This window comes from Hyperoodon ampullatus, assembly GCF_949752795.1.
Source record: "Hyperoodon ampullatus genome assembly, chromosome: 10".
NCBI lineage: Eukaryota > Metazoa > Chordata > Mammalia > Artiodactyla > Ziphiidae > Hyperoodon > Hyperoodon ampullatus.
In genome coordinates this window covers 49,920,134-49,938,378 of record NC_136923.1, presented here as the reverse complement: position 1 = coordinate 49,938,378, position 18,245 = coordinate 49,920,134, and the positions used below count along the sequence as shown (strand labels likewise).

The window sequence follows — 18,245 nt, the reverse complement described above, 5'->3', positions numbered from 1 at the left end:
ACAGTATGGTACTGGCACAAAAACAGAAAGATAGATCAATGGAACAGGATAGAAAGCCCAGAGATAAACCCACGCACATATGGTCACCTTATCTTTGATAAAGGAGGCAGGAATGTACAGTGGAGAAAGGACAGCCACTTCAGTAAGTGGTGCTAGGAAAACTGGACAGGTACATGTAAAAGTATGAGATTAGATCACTCCCTAACACCGTACACAAAAATAAGCTCAAAATGGATTAAAGACCTAAATGTAAGGCCAGAAACAGACTCTTAGAGGAAAACATAAGCAGAACACTTTATGACATAAATCACAGCAAGATCCTTTTTGACCTACCTCCTAGAGAAATGGAAATAAAAACAAAAATAAAGAAATGGGACCTAATGAAACTTACAAGCTTTTGCACAGCAAAGGAGACCATAAACAAGATGAAAAGACAACCCTCAGAATGGGAGAAAATATTTGCAAATGAAGCAACTGACAAAGGATTAATCTCCAAAATGTACAAGCAGCGCATGCAGCTCAATAACAAAAAAACAAACAACCCAATCCAAAAAATGGGCAGAAGACCTAAACAGACATTTCTCCAAAGAAGATATACAGACTGCCAACAAACATATGAAAGAATTCTCAACATCATTAATCATTAGAGAAATGCAAATCAAAACTACAATGAGATATCATCTCACACCAGTCAGAATGGCCATCATCAAAAAAAAATCTAGAAACAATAAATGCTGGAGAGGGTGTGGAGAAAAGGGAACACTCTTGCACTGCTGGTGGGAATGTGAATTGGCACAGCCACTATTTAGAACAGTATGGAGGTTTCTTAAAAAACTACCAATAGAACTACCATATGACCCAGCAATCCCACTATGGGCATATACCCTGAGAAAACCATAATTCAAAAAGAGTCATGTACCAAAATGTTCATTTCAGCTCTATTTACAATAGCCCAGAGATGGAAACAACCTATGTGTCCATCATCGGATGAATGGATAGAGAAGATGTGGCACATATATACAATGGAATATTACTCAGCCATAAAAAGAAATGAAATTGAGCTATTTGTAATGAGGTGGATGGACCTACAGTCTGTCATACAGAGTGAAGTAAGTCAGAAAGAGAAAGACAAATACCGTATGCTAACACATATATATGGAATTTAAGAAAAAAAATGTCATGAAGAACCTAGGGGTAAGACAGGAATAAAGACACAGACCTACTAGAGAATGGACTTGAGGATATGGGGAGGGGGAAGGGTAAGCTGTGACAAAGCGAGAGAGAGGCATGGACATATATACACTACCAAACGTAAAACAGATAGCTAGTGGGAAGCAGCTGCATAGCATAGGGAGATCAGCTCGGTGCTCTGTGACCACCTAGAGGGGTGGGACAGGGAGGGTGGGAAGGAGGGAGACGCAAGAGGGAAGAGATACGGGAACATATGTATGTGTATAACTGATGCACTTTGTTATAAAGCAGAAACTAACACACCATTGTAAAGCAATTATACTCCAGTAAAGATGTAAAAAAAAAAAAAAAGTTTATAGAACTCTTCTCCGTACTCTGTAATGACGTATATGGGAATAGAATCTACAAATGAGTGGATATATGTATAACTGATTCACTTTGCTGTACAACTGAAACTAACACAACATTGTATATCAACTACACTCCAATAAAAATCAATTTAAAAAAATAATAATAATACAATAGAACAGTTAATTAGACTTAATTGATATTTTCAGGATATTACATCCAAAAAAAAAGAAATTCTTTCCAAGTGCATATGGAACATTCTCTAGGATTGACCACACACTGGGCCACAAAACAAGCCTCAACAAACTTAAGGATATAGAAATTGTCTCGAGCATCTTTTCTGACCACAACAGCATGAAACTAGAAATCAACCACAGAAATATGTGAAAAAAAACGATTACATGGAGACTAAACAACATGCTACTAAAAAAACCCCACCAGGTCAATAATGAAATCAAAGAAAATTTAAAAATACCTTGCGACAAATGACAATAAAAACACAACCATACAAAATCTATGGGATGCAGCAAAACCATTTCTTAGAGGGAAGTTCACAGCCATATAGACCTTCCTCAAAAAACAAGAAAAATCTCAAACAACATAATATACCACTTAAAAGAATTAGAAAAAGAAGAACAAAACCTAGTCAGCAGAAGGAAGGAAATACTCAAGATCAGAGAGGAAATAAATAAAATAGAGATTAAAAAAACAATAGAAAAACTCAATAAACCAAGAGCCGGTTCTTTAAAAGCTTAAACAATATCGACCAACCTCTGGCCAGGCTCACCAAGAAGAAAAGAGAGAGAACCCAAATAAACAAGATAAGAAATGAAAAAGGAGACATAACAACCAACACCACAGAAGTACAAAAAACCATAAGGGAATACTATGAACATGCCAACAAATTCAACAACCTAGAAGAAACAGACAAGTTTCTAGAAACATACAGCCCACCAAAACTGAATCAAGAAGAAACAGATAATGTGAACAGACCAATCACTACTAATGAAAGTCTATGACCAGATGGCTTCACAGGCAAATTCTACCAAACCTACAAAGAAGAACTCATACTGATCCTTCTCAAACTCTTCCAAAAAAACTGATGAGAAGAGAACACTCCCAAAGACATTCTATGAAGCCACCATCACCCATGATACTAAAACCAAAGACACCACCAAAAAAGAAAATTAGAGGCCAATATCTTTGATGAATATAGATGTAAAAATTCTCAACAAAATATTAGCAAACCAAATCCAACAACACATAAAAAAGATCATACACCACAGTCAAGTGGGATTCATCCCAAGTTCACAAGAATGGTTCATCATTCGCAAATCAATCAATGTGATACACCACAGAAAAGAAAAGACAACAACCACATGATCATCTCAATAGATGCAGAGAAAGCATTTGACAAAATTCTACATCCATTCATGATTAAAAAACTCTTATGAAAATGGGTATAGAGGAAACATATCTCAACATAATAAAAGCTATTTATGACAAATCCACAGCCCATATAATACTAAACAGTGAAAAGCTGAAAGCCTTCCCGCTAAAATCTGGAAAAAGACAAGGATGCCCACTCTCGTCACTTCTATTCAACATACTATTGCAAGACCTAGTCACTGCAATCAGATAAGAAAAAGAAATAAAAGATATCCAAATTGGAAGGGAAGAGGTAAAATTGTCATTATATGCAGATAACATGATTCTATATACAGAAAACCCTAAAGACTCCACACAAAAACTACTAAAACTGATAAATGAGTTCAACAAGGTAGCAGGATACAAGATTAACACACAGAAATTGGTTGCATTTCTTTATACTAACAATGAAATATCAGAAAGAGAATGTAAAAAAACAATACCTTTCAAAATCACACCCCCAAAAATAAAATATTTAGGAATAAACCTGACCAAGGAGGTGAAAAACCTATACACTGAGAACTATAAAACAATAAAGGAAACTGAAGAAGATTCAAAGTGGAAACATATCCCATGTTCTTGGATTGGAAGAATTAATATTGTTAAAGTAGCCATACTTCCCACAACAATCTACAGATTTAATGCAATCCCTATCAAATTACCCATGATATTTTTCACAGAACTAAAAAAATAATCATAAAATTCATATGGAACCATAAAAGACCCAGAATTGCCAAAGCAATCCTGAAGAAAAAGAACAAAGCAGGAGGTATAACCCTCCCAGACTTCAGACATACTACAAAATGACAGTAATCAAAACAGCGTGGCACGGGACTTCCCTGGTGGTCCAGTGGTTAAGACTCTGCACTTCCAATGCAGGGGGTTTGATCCCTTGTCAGGAATTAGATCCTGCATGCCGCAACCAAGAGCCCACATGCCACAACTAAAGATCCCACGTGTCGCAATGAAGATCCCACGTGCTGCAACGAACACCCAGTGCAGCCAAATAAATAAATAAATAAATAAATAAATAAAAACAGAACAACAACAAAAAAAAAACAGCGTGGTATTGGGACAAAAACAGACATATGGATCAATGGATCAGAATAGAGTGCCCAGAAATAAACCCATACACCTATGGTCAATTAATCTTTGACAAAAAAAGCAAGCATATACTATGGGGAAAAGACAGTCTCTTCAGCAAGTGGTGCTGGGAAAATTAGACAGCTGCATGTAAATCGATGAAGTTAGAACACTCCCTCTCACCATACACAAAAATAAACTCAAAATGGCTTAAAGGCTTAAACGTTAAGACATGACACCGTAAAACTCCTAGAAAAGCTCAAAGGCAAAACACTCTGACATAAATCGTACCAATGTTTTCTTAGGTCAGTGTCCCAAGGCAATAGAGATAAAAACAAAAATAAACAAATGAGACCTAATCAAACTTAGAAGTTTTTGCACAGCAAAGGAAACCATAAACAGAAGAAAGATAAGCTACAAACAGGGAGAAAATATTTGCAAACAATGCAACCAATAGGCCTAGTATCCAAAATATACAAACAGCTCATACAGTTCAATAACAAAAAAACTAAACAACCCAATCAAAAAATGGGCAGAAGGGCTTCCCTGGTGGCGCAGTGGTTGAGAGTCCGCCTGCCGATGCAGGGGACGCGGGTTCGTGCCCCGGTCCGGGAAGATCCCACATGCCGCGGAGCATCTGGGCCCGTGAGCCATGGTCGCTGAGCCTGCGCGTCCGGAGCCTGTGCTCCTCAACGGGAGAGGCCACAACAGTGAGAGGCCCGCGTACCGCAAAAAAAAAAAAAAAAAAAACCTACAATGAGATATCACCTCACACCAATCAGAATAGCCATCATCAAAAAGTCTACAAATACCAAATGCTGGAGAGGATGTGGAGAAAAGGGAACCCTCCTAGACTGCTGGTGGGATTGTAAATTGGTAGAGCCACTATAGAGAACAGTATAGAGATTCGTTAAGAAACCAAAAATAGAGCTACCATATGATCTAGCAATCCCACTCCTGGGCATATATCTGGAGAAAAACATGGTTCAAAAGGATACATGCACCCCAATGTTTATAGCATCACTATTCACAATAGCCAAAACATGGAAGCAACCTAAATGTCCATCGAGAGATGAATGCATAAAGAAGATGTGGCACATACATACAGTGGAATAATACTCAGCCATTAAAAAGAATGAAACAATGCCATTTGCAGCAACATGGATGCAACTAGATTATCATACTAAGTGAAGGAAGTTAGACAGAGAAAGACAAATATCATATCACTTACATACAGAATCTAAACAAAAATGATACAAATGAACTTATTTACAAAATAGAAACAGACTCACAGACTTAGAGAACAAACTTGGCAGGGAGGGATAGACTGGGAGTTTGGGATTGACATGCCCACAGTGCTATATTTAAAATAAATAACTAATAAGGACTTATTGTATAGCACAGGGAACTCTGCTCAATACTCTGTAATAACCTAAATGGGAAAATAATTTGAAAAAGACTAGATAAATATATCTACTCTTTAGATAGATATATATAACTGAATCACTTTGCTGTACACCTGAAACTAACATAACATTGTTAATCAACTATACTCCAATATAAAATAAAATGTTAAAAAAATAATAATAAAATTAAAAAGTTTAAAAAATATATGTATGGGGGGGAAGCAGTCATAAAAAAATACCACATGAGCCCCAAACTGAGGGAAGGTATTTTCACGTAACTGATTACTGTCTAGAATAAACATATAAAGAACTTCTAAAATCAGTTAGAAAAGACCAAGCACCCAACAGAAACATGAGCAGAAAGCTAGAACAGGCACTTAAGAGAAGAGGAAATACACCTACTCAGCTTTATCAGTGATCAGGGAAACACGAATGAAAACCACCATTAGACACCATTTCACAAACACCGAACTGGTGAAAAGTCTGACAATATCAAACACCGGAGAAACAGTGGAGCAAAGCAACTCTCCACACTGCTGGTGGGACCACACACTTAGTGACCTGTTTGGAAAACAAGCTGTCACTTTACAAGCCAGCAGTAACTCTAAGTGTGTGTCTACCCTGCACAGAGCTTCCCGGCCAGTGTGCCAAGCTCCTGATCTGCTCAGGTCCAGGAAAGGCTGGGGGCTGAGAGGCAGGGGTGACGCCCCTGGAGTCCTCCACATGTCCTTCCATAGCAGAATGAATGACTAAACATGTGGCAAAGTCAGGAAGTGGAATCTATTACAAGCAGCAAAAGTAAACCGGAACGTAGCAAGATGGATGAATTTTAGGAATATGTGTATACTTATATACACTGAAGAAAAACATAATTTCCTTTATACAAAGTTTAAAATTTGTACAAGTAAACAATAAATTTTGTAGGGCTACAAATATGGGTGGTAAGACTATAATAAAAGAAAGGAAATAATAATCACAAAATGTAGGGTCACAGTTACCCTAAGGGAGGAGGGAAGGGGCTGGACAGGGAAAGAGCACACAGGGCTGCACAGGTGATGGCAACGAGCTGTTCCATTAAGTTAGCATTCATTTGTTTTCTCCTGTAGATCCTACTTATGTTTCATAAGCATGATTTTGCATCTACTAATTTATCTGAATGTGTGTGTGTACGTGTACATACACATATATTTAATGGAAGAAGTAAACATACCACCACAAAGGGGGACAGGGGAGAGCGGGTGGAGACAGCAGGGCAAGGGTCTGGGGACAGCCATAAGCCTGTACATCACATTTTTACTGTACTTTTTTTTAAAGCTTGGACACCACACGAGTTCTCACATTGTTACATAAGTTCTGCAACACTCTCTGTTCCCCCCGCAGAAAGAGGCTTATTTTCCTCATTTTTAGAATAAGTGTTCCCCTCTGTTCCCACTGGAAACTCAATGTCTCTACAGGATGTTCTGCGTAGGTGGAAAATGATTATTTTAAAAGCTGGAGAACATCAAATAATCCTGAATAATGAGGCACTGGAGGAAAGAGAAGCAGTGTAATTTACTAAAAAAGGGTCAGAGGGGCTTCCCTCGTGGCGCAGTGGTTGAGAGTCCGCCTGCTGATGCAGGGGACACAGGTTCATGCCCCGGTCTGGGAAGATTCCACATGCCGCGGAGCGGCTGGGCCCGTGAGCCATGGCTGCTGAGCCTGTGCTCCGCAACAGGAGAGGCCACAACAGTGAAAGGCCTGCGTACCGCAAAAAAAAAAAAAAAAAAAGGGGGTCAGAGATTTTTCCATACAGATTTTTCATCAAAGCTCTGATGCATCCACAGGCCACCAAGACCCAGCCTGGCCAGGGGGCCGCGAGGGGGGCGCTGGCTCCCTGCAGGGGGCTCCATCCAGGCAGGAAGTCGACAAGGAGGACAGGCAGGGCTTCTCCTCCCTGGGCTCCGTGAGGCTGCTTGCACCCACTCCAGCCTCGTATCAGGACCTCTAGAACCTGTGCTTCATTCCTCTCCTAGTTATGCCCACAGCACTGGAGGTCTGTGGGCGTTTCCCTGCCATTCTGCCAGCAGCAAAAAAGGACCAAATCCTCTGTGCTTCAAAGCCAAACCACACATCCAAACCACACAACAGCAGCCTAGGGTCTCAGCACGTTCTCTGAGAAGCAGCAAGTAAAGCCACCTGAAGGAAGGGTGAGCTGTCCTCTGGTTCCTAAGGGCCACGTGTGGAGCTTGCTTCCTGGCAGCCCCCGGACGCCAGGGCCTCTGGCTGCTGCCTGAGCTGATCAAGCAGCTCTTCCAGGCAGATGTTACCCTGTCACCCTGGTGACGCGGCCTCTGTCTCTGTTCCAGAACGTCCCTCATTCTACCTTGTGTCACAGCCGGCGATTTACCAAACAACCCCCCCCAACAGCGTGGACTCCTTTAAGACAGGGGTTTGAGTGCATTCAATGCATTTTCTGCCTCAGGGCTCGGCGCGGTGCAATGTCTGCTGAACTGACTTCTGGGTGTTTTTTTTAAAGATTTTTTTATATTTATTTTTATTAATTATCATTTATTTTTGGCTGCGTTGGGTCTTCGTTGCTGCGCATGGGCTTACTCTAGTTGCGGCGAGTGGGGGCTACTCTTTGTTGCGGTGCGTGGGCTTCTCATTGTGGTGGCTTCTCTTGTTGCAGAGCACAGGCTCTAGGCGTGCGGGCTTCAGTAGTTGTGGCACGGGGGCTTCAGTAGTTGCGGCGTGCAGGCTCTAGAGCACAGGCTCAGTAGTTGTGGTGCACGGGCTTAGTTGCTCCGCAGCATGTGGGATCTTCCTGGACCAGTGACCCCTGCATTGGCAGGCGGATTCTGAACCAATGCGCCACCAGGGAAGCCCCCTAAACTGACTTCTTGAACCAAAAGAAGCTGTTACGTGGTGACAAACCATGGAAGAGTGTGTACACTTAAATCCAGGACTGTTCACCAAACATCAAGAAAATAAAGTTGTGGATGAAATGCTAAGCACATTTTCAGATTCAAGCGATAGCAAATAACTTATGACATTCCTCATCCTCCTTAACAGATCAAAATTATGTGACTGGCAATAAGTAACTTAGTCATTATTAATCCAGGATAAGCCTAATTCCACGGAAGGTGATGGGATACCAGGCCAGAAATTAACCTCGTTGGTTGCTCGAAACTGTCCCCAGGAGGACTGGGTAAATCCACAGACTCGAGAGTTGTCTGAGGGAGAATTCAACTCTGATGTCCCTCAAAAATAGTTTCCAGGGCTTCCCCTCCGAGGCGGCTCCTCCCAATACCTCCTTCAGCAAAGATCTCCTGAGTTCCCGAGCCAGGCACTCTGCCAGGTACCACGATGAAATAATCACACAAATAAGTGCAACTAAGAACGTAGTTAAAGGAAAGCATCTTACTTCCTTCCTGAGCCAGGGTCACAGCTCTGTGGGGGCACAGCCAGGCTCTGGCCTGCCTCCCCAGATCTGAGCTTCAGAGAAATCCCCGTAGGCATTCAACTCAGAGACAAGCAGCACCCCCGCTTGGGGCCGCATCAACAGATGCAGTGGGCAGGGCCCGAGGCAGCACGCCCCACCCCCACCTTGGCACATGGCGTCTCAGGTGTTCACCACAACAGCCCGGTAAGGGCTGTAGCAGGAGCACCATTTCACAGAGCAGGGAAAGGCCCCACAAAGGTGAACAGACTTCTGAGTGGCTACGGAATGGTGTAGCTGGCAGGGGCTTCAGCAGAGTCCTCCTGGCTCCAAAGTGCTCACCCCACTCCCCACACCAGGACTGGGACTCCCTCTGTAAGACCCTACCCTGCATGTCTGAAAACAGCCTCAATTCTGAGGGATCAGGGATCACATGCTGTGCTCATCCCAACACGTGATCTAGAGCAGCTGATCTAGTTTTGCACCTAAATACTGGGTTAGTGTCTCTGATGCAGGCCACACCAGTAACGACCCACCCTCCACAGGACAGGCACCCAGGCCAGTTTTGCCTTGTAGGGATGTTCCAACTAATCTGTCCTCTCCATCTTCCATTTCCTTATCTTTAAAACAGAGATAACAGCATCTGCTCTGCCTCCCTCACAAGACTATTCTAGAATTAAATGAGGTAGCACTCATGAACATACAATTTCAGATTTATGTGAAAATGAATTTAGATTCATCAACACTTCATCAATGAACTCCAAACCTGACCAAACTTGGTGCAGGTTAGCTTTGTACTGCACTGAAAATAGTTTGCAACTATTCAGAAATTTATTGAAATTATAACTTTAAATAGCCTGCTTTGCATAAGGAATACAAATCCTTAAAGAAAACTCAGTAAATTCCAAATCTGAGGGAGTCTGTCAATTAAGCAACTGTGAGGAAGGCTACTAAATAAATCAAGTCATGGCCCACCCTCCTCTTAATTATTTTAAATGGTTTTAAAAGCTCCCAGCTTGAAGGCCAATAACAGAGGGAAAGAGCAACGGGAGCAAATCTTAACGGAAACAAATCAGAAGCCAACTGGCAGTGCAGTCTGCAAGTTGCAAGGCCTTAGTCACAGGAAGCATGTAGCCTTCCAAGGAAACAGGCCCCCTATGCCTTTCCCCACATGCAGACAAAGGCCCAGAGTGCGAAGAAAAGAAAGAACAGGCAAGGAAAAGCAAATTGAGGCCTTCCTGCATTCATTCAAACAAGCAGTGACTGAGAGAGATGTAAGGGGCCTCTGAGTCACAGCAGCTGTTTAGGAGGCTAAGAGTCAGTGGGAAAGGCACTAAATTGCTCCCTGGCTACGCCGCACAGCTTGTGGGATCTCAGGTCTCTGACCAGGGATCAAACCTGGGCCCTCAGCAGTGAAAGTGCAGAGTCCTAACCACTGGACTGACAGAGGATTCCCCACTCATTTCTTTTTTTTTTTTTTTTTTTTTTTTTTTTTTGCGGTACGCTGGCCTCTCACTGTTGTGGCATCTCCCGTTGCGGAGCACAGGCTCCGGATGCGCAGGCTCAGCGGCCATGGCTCACGGACCCAGCCGCTCCGCGGCATGTGGGATCTCCCCTGACTGGGGCACGAACCCATGTCCCCTGCATCGGCAGGCGGACTCCCAACCACTGCACCACCAGGGAAGCCCCCACTCATTTCTTTTAGAAGTCCAGATTGTCATATTTTAAGATAAATTTCAACACTGCTATAAAATGTTAACTTGTTTAATCAAGAAATGTGTAGTAGGGCTTCCCTGGTGGCGCAGTGGTTGAGAGTCCGCCTGCCGATGCAGCGGACACGGGTTCGTGCCCCAGTCCGGGAGGATCCCACATGCCGCGGAGCGGCTGGGCCCATGAGCCATGGCCGCTGAGTCTGCGTGTCCAGAGCCTGTTCTCCGCAACAGGATAGGCCACAACAGTGAGAGGCCCGTGTACCGCAAAAAAAAAAAAAAAAAAAAAGAAATGTGTAGTACATGAATAATGGCAAGGCCAGGGCTAAACTGTGTAGACTCAAGTGCAGAGCTGCCCAGTGGAGCCCAGCAATGACGGCTCCACCTGGAGCACGACTATGACTCATCAAGTGGGGTCAGGACTGCTATTAGGGCCAAGTCACTATCACACACCTCAGTCCCTGTGTCAGTTCATCCCTGGGAGGTGATGAGCCCCCTTTCATTACTAAAACCATAAAGTTAGTTTTGGAGTAATGGGGACTCAAATGGAGTTCTATACTCAGGTGTTCTGAAAGCTATTTCTGAGGAAGATAATGATTTTTCACTTTATCTTTAGGATATAAAAATATCTATTGACTCCTTACTCTGTACCAAGTGTTTTACTTACATTTTCTCTCTAATCAGCACAATAATCTTCAAGCGCGAAATTAATCTCATTTTACAGATGAGGAAAAACTGAGTCACGGAAAAGTTAGGTCATGAGTCTAAGGTCACACAACAGAAGCAGTAGTGTCCAGATACAAACTAGGGCCCCCCAGAGCCTGTGCACTTTCAGCAACAGCACACCCAGGGCAGGCTGTGCTGCTTTTAGCTAAGACAGAAATCAAACTGAAGATTATTTAAATGACCACTTTACTCTGACTCCTCTGGTTTAACGAGAGTACCAATTAATTCTTACTAAAACCAGAGACTACTTTTTCCCTTCTCTCCCAGTTGAAAATTATTTTTCAGCTGCTGCTGCTGTGGGTTACTAAAGGAAGCGAGGTTTGCTCAGCACACTACAGAGGCTGTCTCAACACAAATGCTTCCTGCACTTCCCAAACCTTCACATTAGCAGTTCTGGCCCTGGGAGTTGCAGGCAGCCCTCAGCACTTACGTACTCTCATGTCCCCGCTCACTGATTTCTTCCTGGAGACTCAGAATGCTGGTGAGGTTAATGATCCTTCTCCGGGGGGTACAAGCTGCTGTCATTTCTTCTCGGGATGCATCCTCCACCATTTCCAAATCAGAGCCTTCCCGATGTCTCTTTCTGCAAAGTAAACGAGGAACTGGCAGCTCATAACTATCTTAAAAAAACTGTTTCAAACTCAGTCAAATTTTGTGCCTTGCATTTTGGAGAAGGGAGCAGCTTCTCTGTGCCGGCTCTCCACATCTGGGGAGGGCTCCCTGTGCTGGTAGCGGCCAGCCAGATCAGGATGTCCTCCCAGATACTGCTTCTCTGACACCCCTCAGGCCTTAGCAGTGGCCACTGCAGGCAGCAGGGCTTTGGAGTCTGGCTCAGCCCGGCGACCTGCAGGGCCTCAATCAAGTGCGCTGACCTCACCACATCTCATTCATTCAGCCCTCCATCCATCCGTCCATCAGGCACTGTTATAATACCAACCTCACACAGCCATGACAAAGTGCCTGCCCTCACCATGCTAGCTTTCTAGCAGGAGAGTCAAACAGCAACCGAAGAAAGATAATTTTAAGTAGCAACAAATACTGTGACGAAAATAAAACAAGGTAACAGAATGAAGGGGAAACGAGAGAACTTTAGATTAAATGGACAAAGAAAGTCTCTGGTAAGAGGCGACATCCAAGTTGAGACCTGGGTGACAAGAAGCCAGAGAGTTCCTGCGCCGAGGGACCAGCAAGAGCAAAGGGGTGAGAGTTCAGGGAGGTCGGGTCAGCAATGGAGCAAGCGTGGCCAAAGCGCCACGAAGGGGAGGAGAGTGATGAGCTGGGGGTGGGCAGGCTGGTTTCACCCCAAGTGCCGTGGGAAGCACTGGTTTTCAGCAAGGAGTGAGACACCCTGGTTCCTGGTTCAGAAAGATTCCTCTGCTGTGTGGTAAATGGCTCACAGCATTAAGTCCCCAAGTGATAAACAGAAATGTCACCCTTCCCAGCAGGGCTGTTAAGAGCATTAACTGAGATAATGCATATTAAGTATCTGGCACACAGTGGATGCTCAGTGAACTTTAGCATCCTTTATTATTCTCTGAAAACAAATCCTTAGAAGCCATCTCCCTAGACTAACTTGGAAATGAGCAAACTGGAGTTTAAAAACTCACCCAAGTTCCACTGGGCAATCAGAGCCAGGGTTTCAGTGGTCAGCCACCAGGGGGACGTGCGGCCTCGGGCAAAGGACTTCACCCTGAGCTCCGGGGTCAGTACCCGCACACACTGAATAAGGAACATCCACCTTACAGATGTCAGTGAGATGTCCTTGAAGCACCCACAGAGTGTACACTGAAGAGGCTCAAAATTAACTGACGGTCATTAGTACGGCTGTTCCTGCCCCCTCTCTCTAGCTCTCGTTCACCACTAGCTCATGCACTGCAGGGAGTTTCATAATTTGAACTGAGAAACTGTTCTTCTTCTGAGAGGAGTGAAAGTAGCTTGGAGTAGGATGGAAGAATCCTCCAGATATTTTAGGTCCCCCTTTCCAGACACCTCTGCTGTTGAGGCTTTATCAAAATTCAATACTAAAATTAAAGGATAAATCTTCTGATTTTTTTTCTGATGTGTTTTTAAATAATGTTTGGAATCACGGCCATTTAAGATATTGCAAAGGCCACTGTGATGGGTGACTCTAAAGCCATGGTCAAAGGCCAACAGTAGACCAGGCCAAAGCACCAACCCATTGGCGGGAGAGGGAGAATCAGGGAGAGAAGATGCAAGGGGTTTGTGACAGTCCAAGTTAGAAGGTAGTTTCATTAAAGAACGAAGGAGGACTTCCCTGGTGGCCCAGTGGTTAAGAATCCGCCTGCCAACGCAGGGGACACAGGTTCAAGCCCTGGTCCGGGAAGATCCCACATGCCGCAGAGCAACTAAGCCGGTGCACCTCAACTACTGAGCCTGTGCTCTAGAGCCTGCGAGCCACAATTACTGAGCCCGCGTGCCGCAACTACTGAAGCCTGCATGCCTAGAGCCCATGCTCCACAACAAGAGAAGCCACCACAATAAGAAGCCCGCGCACTGCAACAAAGAGTAGCCCCTGCTCACAGTAACTAAAGAAAGCCTGCAGGCAGCAATGAAGACCCAATGCAGCCAAAAATAAAATAAATTAAAAAAATAGTTAAAAAAAAAAAACGAAGGAGGCAAGCTGTGCTTTCCCACAAGGCCATACCTGGGGTTCTCGGGGCTGGAAGAGGGCCCTCTTTTCTCTGACGAGTCTGCAGTCCTCTTTGTTGCATCCTCCTCCAAGCCCTGATTCTTGGCAGCCACTTCAGCAGGAGCTGAGAGTTCAAGCATTTCCTCATCCTGCTGCCTGGCCCCGCTACTAGAAGCAGCTGTCCTGTCCTCTAGGACAACAGCCTGGGGCTGACTGGATAGGGCCTTGCTCACAGGCTGCAGGAAGGCATCGAGTTTCTGTTCCCGGCAATCTGTGCGGACCATCTGGTGGGCATACACCTTGTCGCCACTTCCAGCAGTAGATGAGAGGGTCACACCTGTTGTGGATTTAACCACTTCCCCAGAGGGGCCAGTAAGACCTGGTAGTAAAGTCTGTGTCAAAAAAGAAGACAGTGGGAAGAGCCAGTGTATGAAGGAGAGAAGCACAGGTCCCAAAATGGAGTAAAAGCTAGAACCAGGTATATCATTACAGAATTATTATAGAAGCAATTCTGACCAAAATTTGAAGTATGAAATTAAAAATACACAAATATAAAATTCAGCTAAATCCTTATAATTTAAAAACTGGTTTGAGGGCTTTCCTGGTGACACAGTGGTTAAGAATCTGCCTGCCAATGCAGGGGACATGGGTTTGAGTCCTGGTCCGGGAAGATCCCACATGCAACGGAGCAACTAAGCCCATGCACCGCAACTACTGAGCCTGTGCTCTAGAGCCCATTAGCCACAACTACTGAGCCCACGTGCCACAACTACTGAAGCCCACGTGCCTAGAGCCCATGCTCCACAACGAGAAGCCACCACAATGAGAAAACTGCACACCGCAACAAAGAATAGCCCCCGCTCGCCACAACTAGAGAAAGCCCGCACGCAGCAATGAAGGCCCAACGCAGCCAAAAATAAAATAAATAAAATAAATTTATCAAAAAAAAAAACCTTAAAAAAATAAAATAAAAACTGGTTTGATATAAAAATACTAGTGTAAAACTCTCATATTTTTGTCTACTTTTTATTTTTTTGCTGCCATAAGATATTTTTTTTTTTTATTGTGGTAAAGTATACATAACATAAAATTTATCATTTAACCATTTTCAAGTATACAGTCCTGTGGCATTAAGTACATTCACACTGTCGTGCAACCATCACCAACATCCATCCTCCCAAACGGAAACTCCCTACCCATTAAACAGTAACTCCCCATTCTCCCCTCCCCTCTAGCTCTGGCAACTACCTTCCTACTGACTATTTTTAAACATACATATTTCCTAGGTCTGTCCACTGGAAAGGCCTGAAAGCTATGACCCACCCAGTAGCAATGAGGTCCCCCGATCCCAGATTATAGTGTCTAAATGCCATTCCCCACTAAAATAAACCAGAGTTCCTTGGAAAAGTGGCCAATTCCAGGGCTTGGGCTGGGTAAGTACAGAGTGAGCCTACAAACATCCTGTCTCACCAGACACAAGGAAACTATCAAAAACTCATGGAATTGGGTCAAAAGGACAACAGCCCCAGCCTGAAGGGGCTTCTGCTGGCCAAAGGTGGAATAATTTGACTACAACTGATTGAATTATGATGCTTGTTAACAACTATGACAAAATACTAAAAGAGAGAAAAATGGAGAAGAAGCAAAAGAGGGAGGGAGAGAGGGAGAGACAGAAAAAAGTCATTAAATGTTACTGGACATTGCTAGGACACCAGCCCATTTCCCTGCAAATTGATCATCAAAGGCATAGAACTCAGCATTTATCCTTACTTTCTGGTATGAACTGTATTTCAGGATAACCTGATAGCTCTAACAAATGAGTGAAAATTTTTCTGTACAGAAAATTATAGCTTATTAATAAAGAAGAAATAATAAAATCAGAAAATCATAATCTTGCAATCCTAATGAAATAACTGATGCAGGCAATGGTCATCAATGAATGGTGAAACCTTTAAGCTAATCACTAATAGTGAACTTCATGGTGAAGGAATCAGGCTGTCACCAGCTAAGCCTGCTGAGAAATCTTAACACCAGGATGATAGAACAAGCCATCACACGCCTCCTGCTGGGATTTGATAGAAAGTACATGGCAGGGGCTTCCCTGCTGGCACAGTGGTTAAGAATCCACCTGCCGGGCCTCCCTGGTGGCGCAGTGGTTGAGAGTCCGCCTGCCGATGCAGGGGATACGGGTTCGTGCCCCGGTCTGGGAGGATCCCATATGCCGCGGAGCGGCTGGGCCCGTGAGCCATGGCTGCTGAGCCTGCGCATCCGGAGCCTGTGCTTCGCAACGGGAGAGGCCACAACAGTGAGAGGCCCGCGTACCAAAAAAAAAAAAAAAAAAAAAAAAAAAAAAAAAAAAAAAAAAAAAAAGAATCCACCTGCCAATGCAGGGGACATGGGTTCGAGCCCTGGTCCGGTAAGATCCCACATGCCGCAGAGCAACTAAGCCCGTGCACCACAATGACTGAGCCTGCGCTCTAGAGCCTGCAAGCCACAACTACTGAGCCCGCATGCCACAACTACTGAGCCTGTGCACCTAGAGGCCGTGCTCCGCAACGAGAAGCCACCACAATGAGAAGTCTGCGCGCTGCAACAGAGTAGCCCCCGCTTGCTGCAACTAGAGAAAGCCCACGTGCAGCAAAGACCCAATGCAGCCATAAATTTTTTTTTTTTTTTTTTTTTTTTTTGCGTTACATGGGCCTCTCACTGTTGTGGCCTCTCCCGTTGCGGAGCACAGGCTCCGGACGCGCAGGCTCAATGGCCATGGCTCACGGGCCCAGCCGCTCCGCGGCACGCGGGATCTTCCCAGACCGGGGCATGAACCCGTGTCCCCTGCATCGGCAGGCGGACTCTCAACCACTGCGCCACCAGGGAAGCCCCAGCCATAAATCTTTTTTAAAAAAAGTACATGGCATCATCTATCACAAATTCTTGCAAACATTTTTTTTAATCTGAATATAATCATACCTCTAGATCTAATTTTCAGTTTATAGGAAATATGGAGGATTGAAACAAGTTAAAGGACACTAAGAAGAAGCAATCGGCTAACCCAAAATGTGCATTTTTCTACAGGACACCTTCAAAATAAGCTAATAAGAACTATAAGCAAAAAAGGTAGGGTGATCTTCCTAGTTTCAAAGAGACATAACCAAATATATGAGTGGAACTTGACTGGATACAGATTTGAACAAAGCTACTTTTTTTTTTTGGCCGTGCCACACGGCTCGCAGGATCTTAGTTCTGCGACCAGGGATTGAACCTGGGCCCATGGCAGTGAAAGCACCGAGTCCTACCCACTGGAGTGCCAGGGGATACCGGAACAAAGCTACTTTTATAAAAAGATATTTTTTTGAACAATTGGGGTATTTGAATACGGACTGGATGTGAAATGGTATTATTACTATTAATTGTATTAGGTGTAAAAGGACATTGTGATTGTATAAGGAAAAAAATGTTTTTAGATGCATAATGCAGTACTAGGGGAAAAATAAGTGCCTGGAATCTGCTTTAAAATACTCCTCCCCAGGGACTTCCCCAGTGGTCTGGTGGTAAAGAATCCACCTTCCAATGCAGGGGACTTGGGTTTGATCCCCAGTTGGGGAACTAAGATCCCACATGCCATGGGCAACTAAGCCCGCGTGCCACAACTACTGAGCCCGTGCACCTCAACTAGAGAGAGAAAACCCACATGCCACAACTAGAGAGAAGCCCGAGTACTGCAATGAAGATCCCGGGTGTCGCAACTAAGACCCAACACAGCCAAATAAATAAATAAATAAATAATAAAAATTAAGAATTAATTAAAAAATACTCCTCCCCATCCCCCACCCTCAAGTGGGAGAGGGAGAGAGAAAACAAAGATGGCCAAGTGTTGATGGTTTGTTGAAACTGGGTGATAGGTACATGGAGATTTGCTGTATTACCTGCTTTTCTGTGTGTTTAGAAAGATTCAGTAATGAAGAGTTAAATAATAATTAAAAGTTACAGTAGCAACTCTGCTCAAAAAGGAAAAAGTCTCCTGGGACAGTTTAAAAAGCCCTTGCCATGCACTTACTTCATTTGCCTGTGCAACTTCCACACGTGGATTTTGGGAGGCAGAAAGTAACACAACTACTCTGCAGACAGTAATTTTAAAGTCCTGAAAAGTGAAATACCTTGTCCAATACGACAGAGTTGGAACAAACTGCAAGAGCCGCCAGGGTTCCCGATTTCCATACCAAATGGCCTCACAGCAAACCAGGGCTCTTACTGTATTAGCCCCTGGAGTGGAGTGCAAGGCACAAGCT

The 18,245-nt window shown here is 44.0% G+C and overlaps 1 protein-coding gene across 5 annotated transcripts in view; it reads right to left on the bottom strand.

Moving 5' to 3' along the window:
• MLH1 (mutL homolog 1) overlaps positions 1-18,245 on the bottom strand; it is a gene marked incomplete at its 5' end in the record, with an annotated part of 58,995 nt that overhangs the window by 19,523 nt on the left and 21,227 nt on the right. For all 5 annotated transcript variants that reach the window (XM_079713599.1, XM_079713601.1, XM_079713603.1 and 2 more), the window contains 2 exons: positions 11,744-11,892; positions 13,975-14,351. In XM_079713599.1, coding sequence (XP_079569725.1) covers positions 11,744-11,892; positions 13,975-14,351 — 526 coding nt within the window. The remainder of the gene's footprint in view (positions 1-11,743; positions 11,893-13,974; positions 14,352-18,245) is intronic.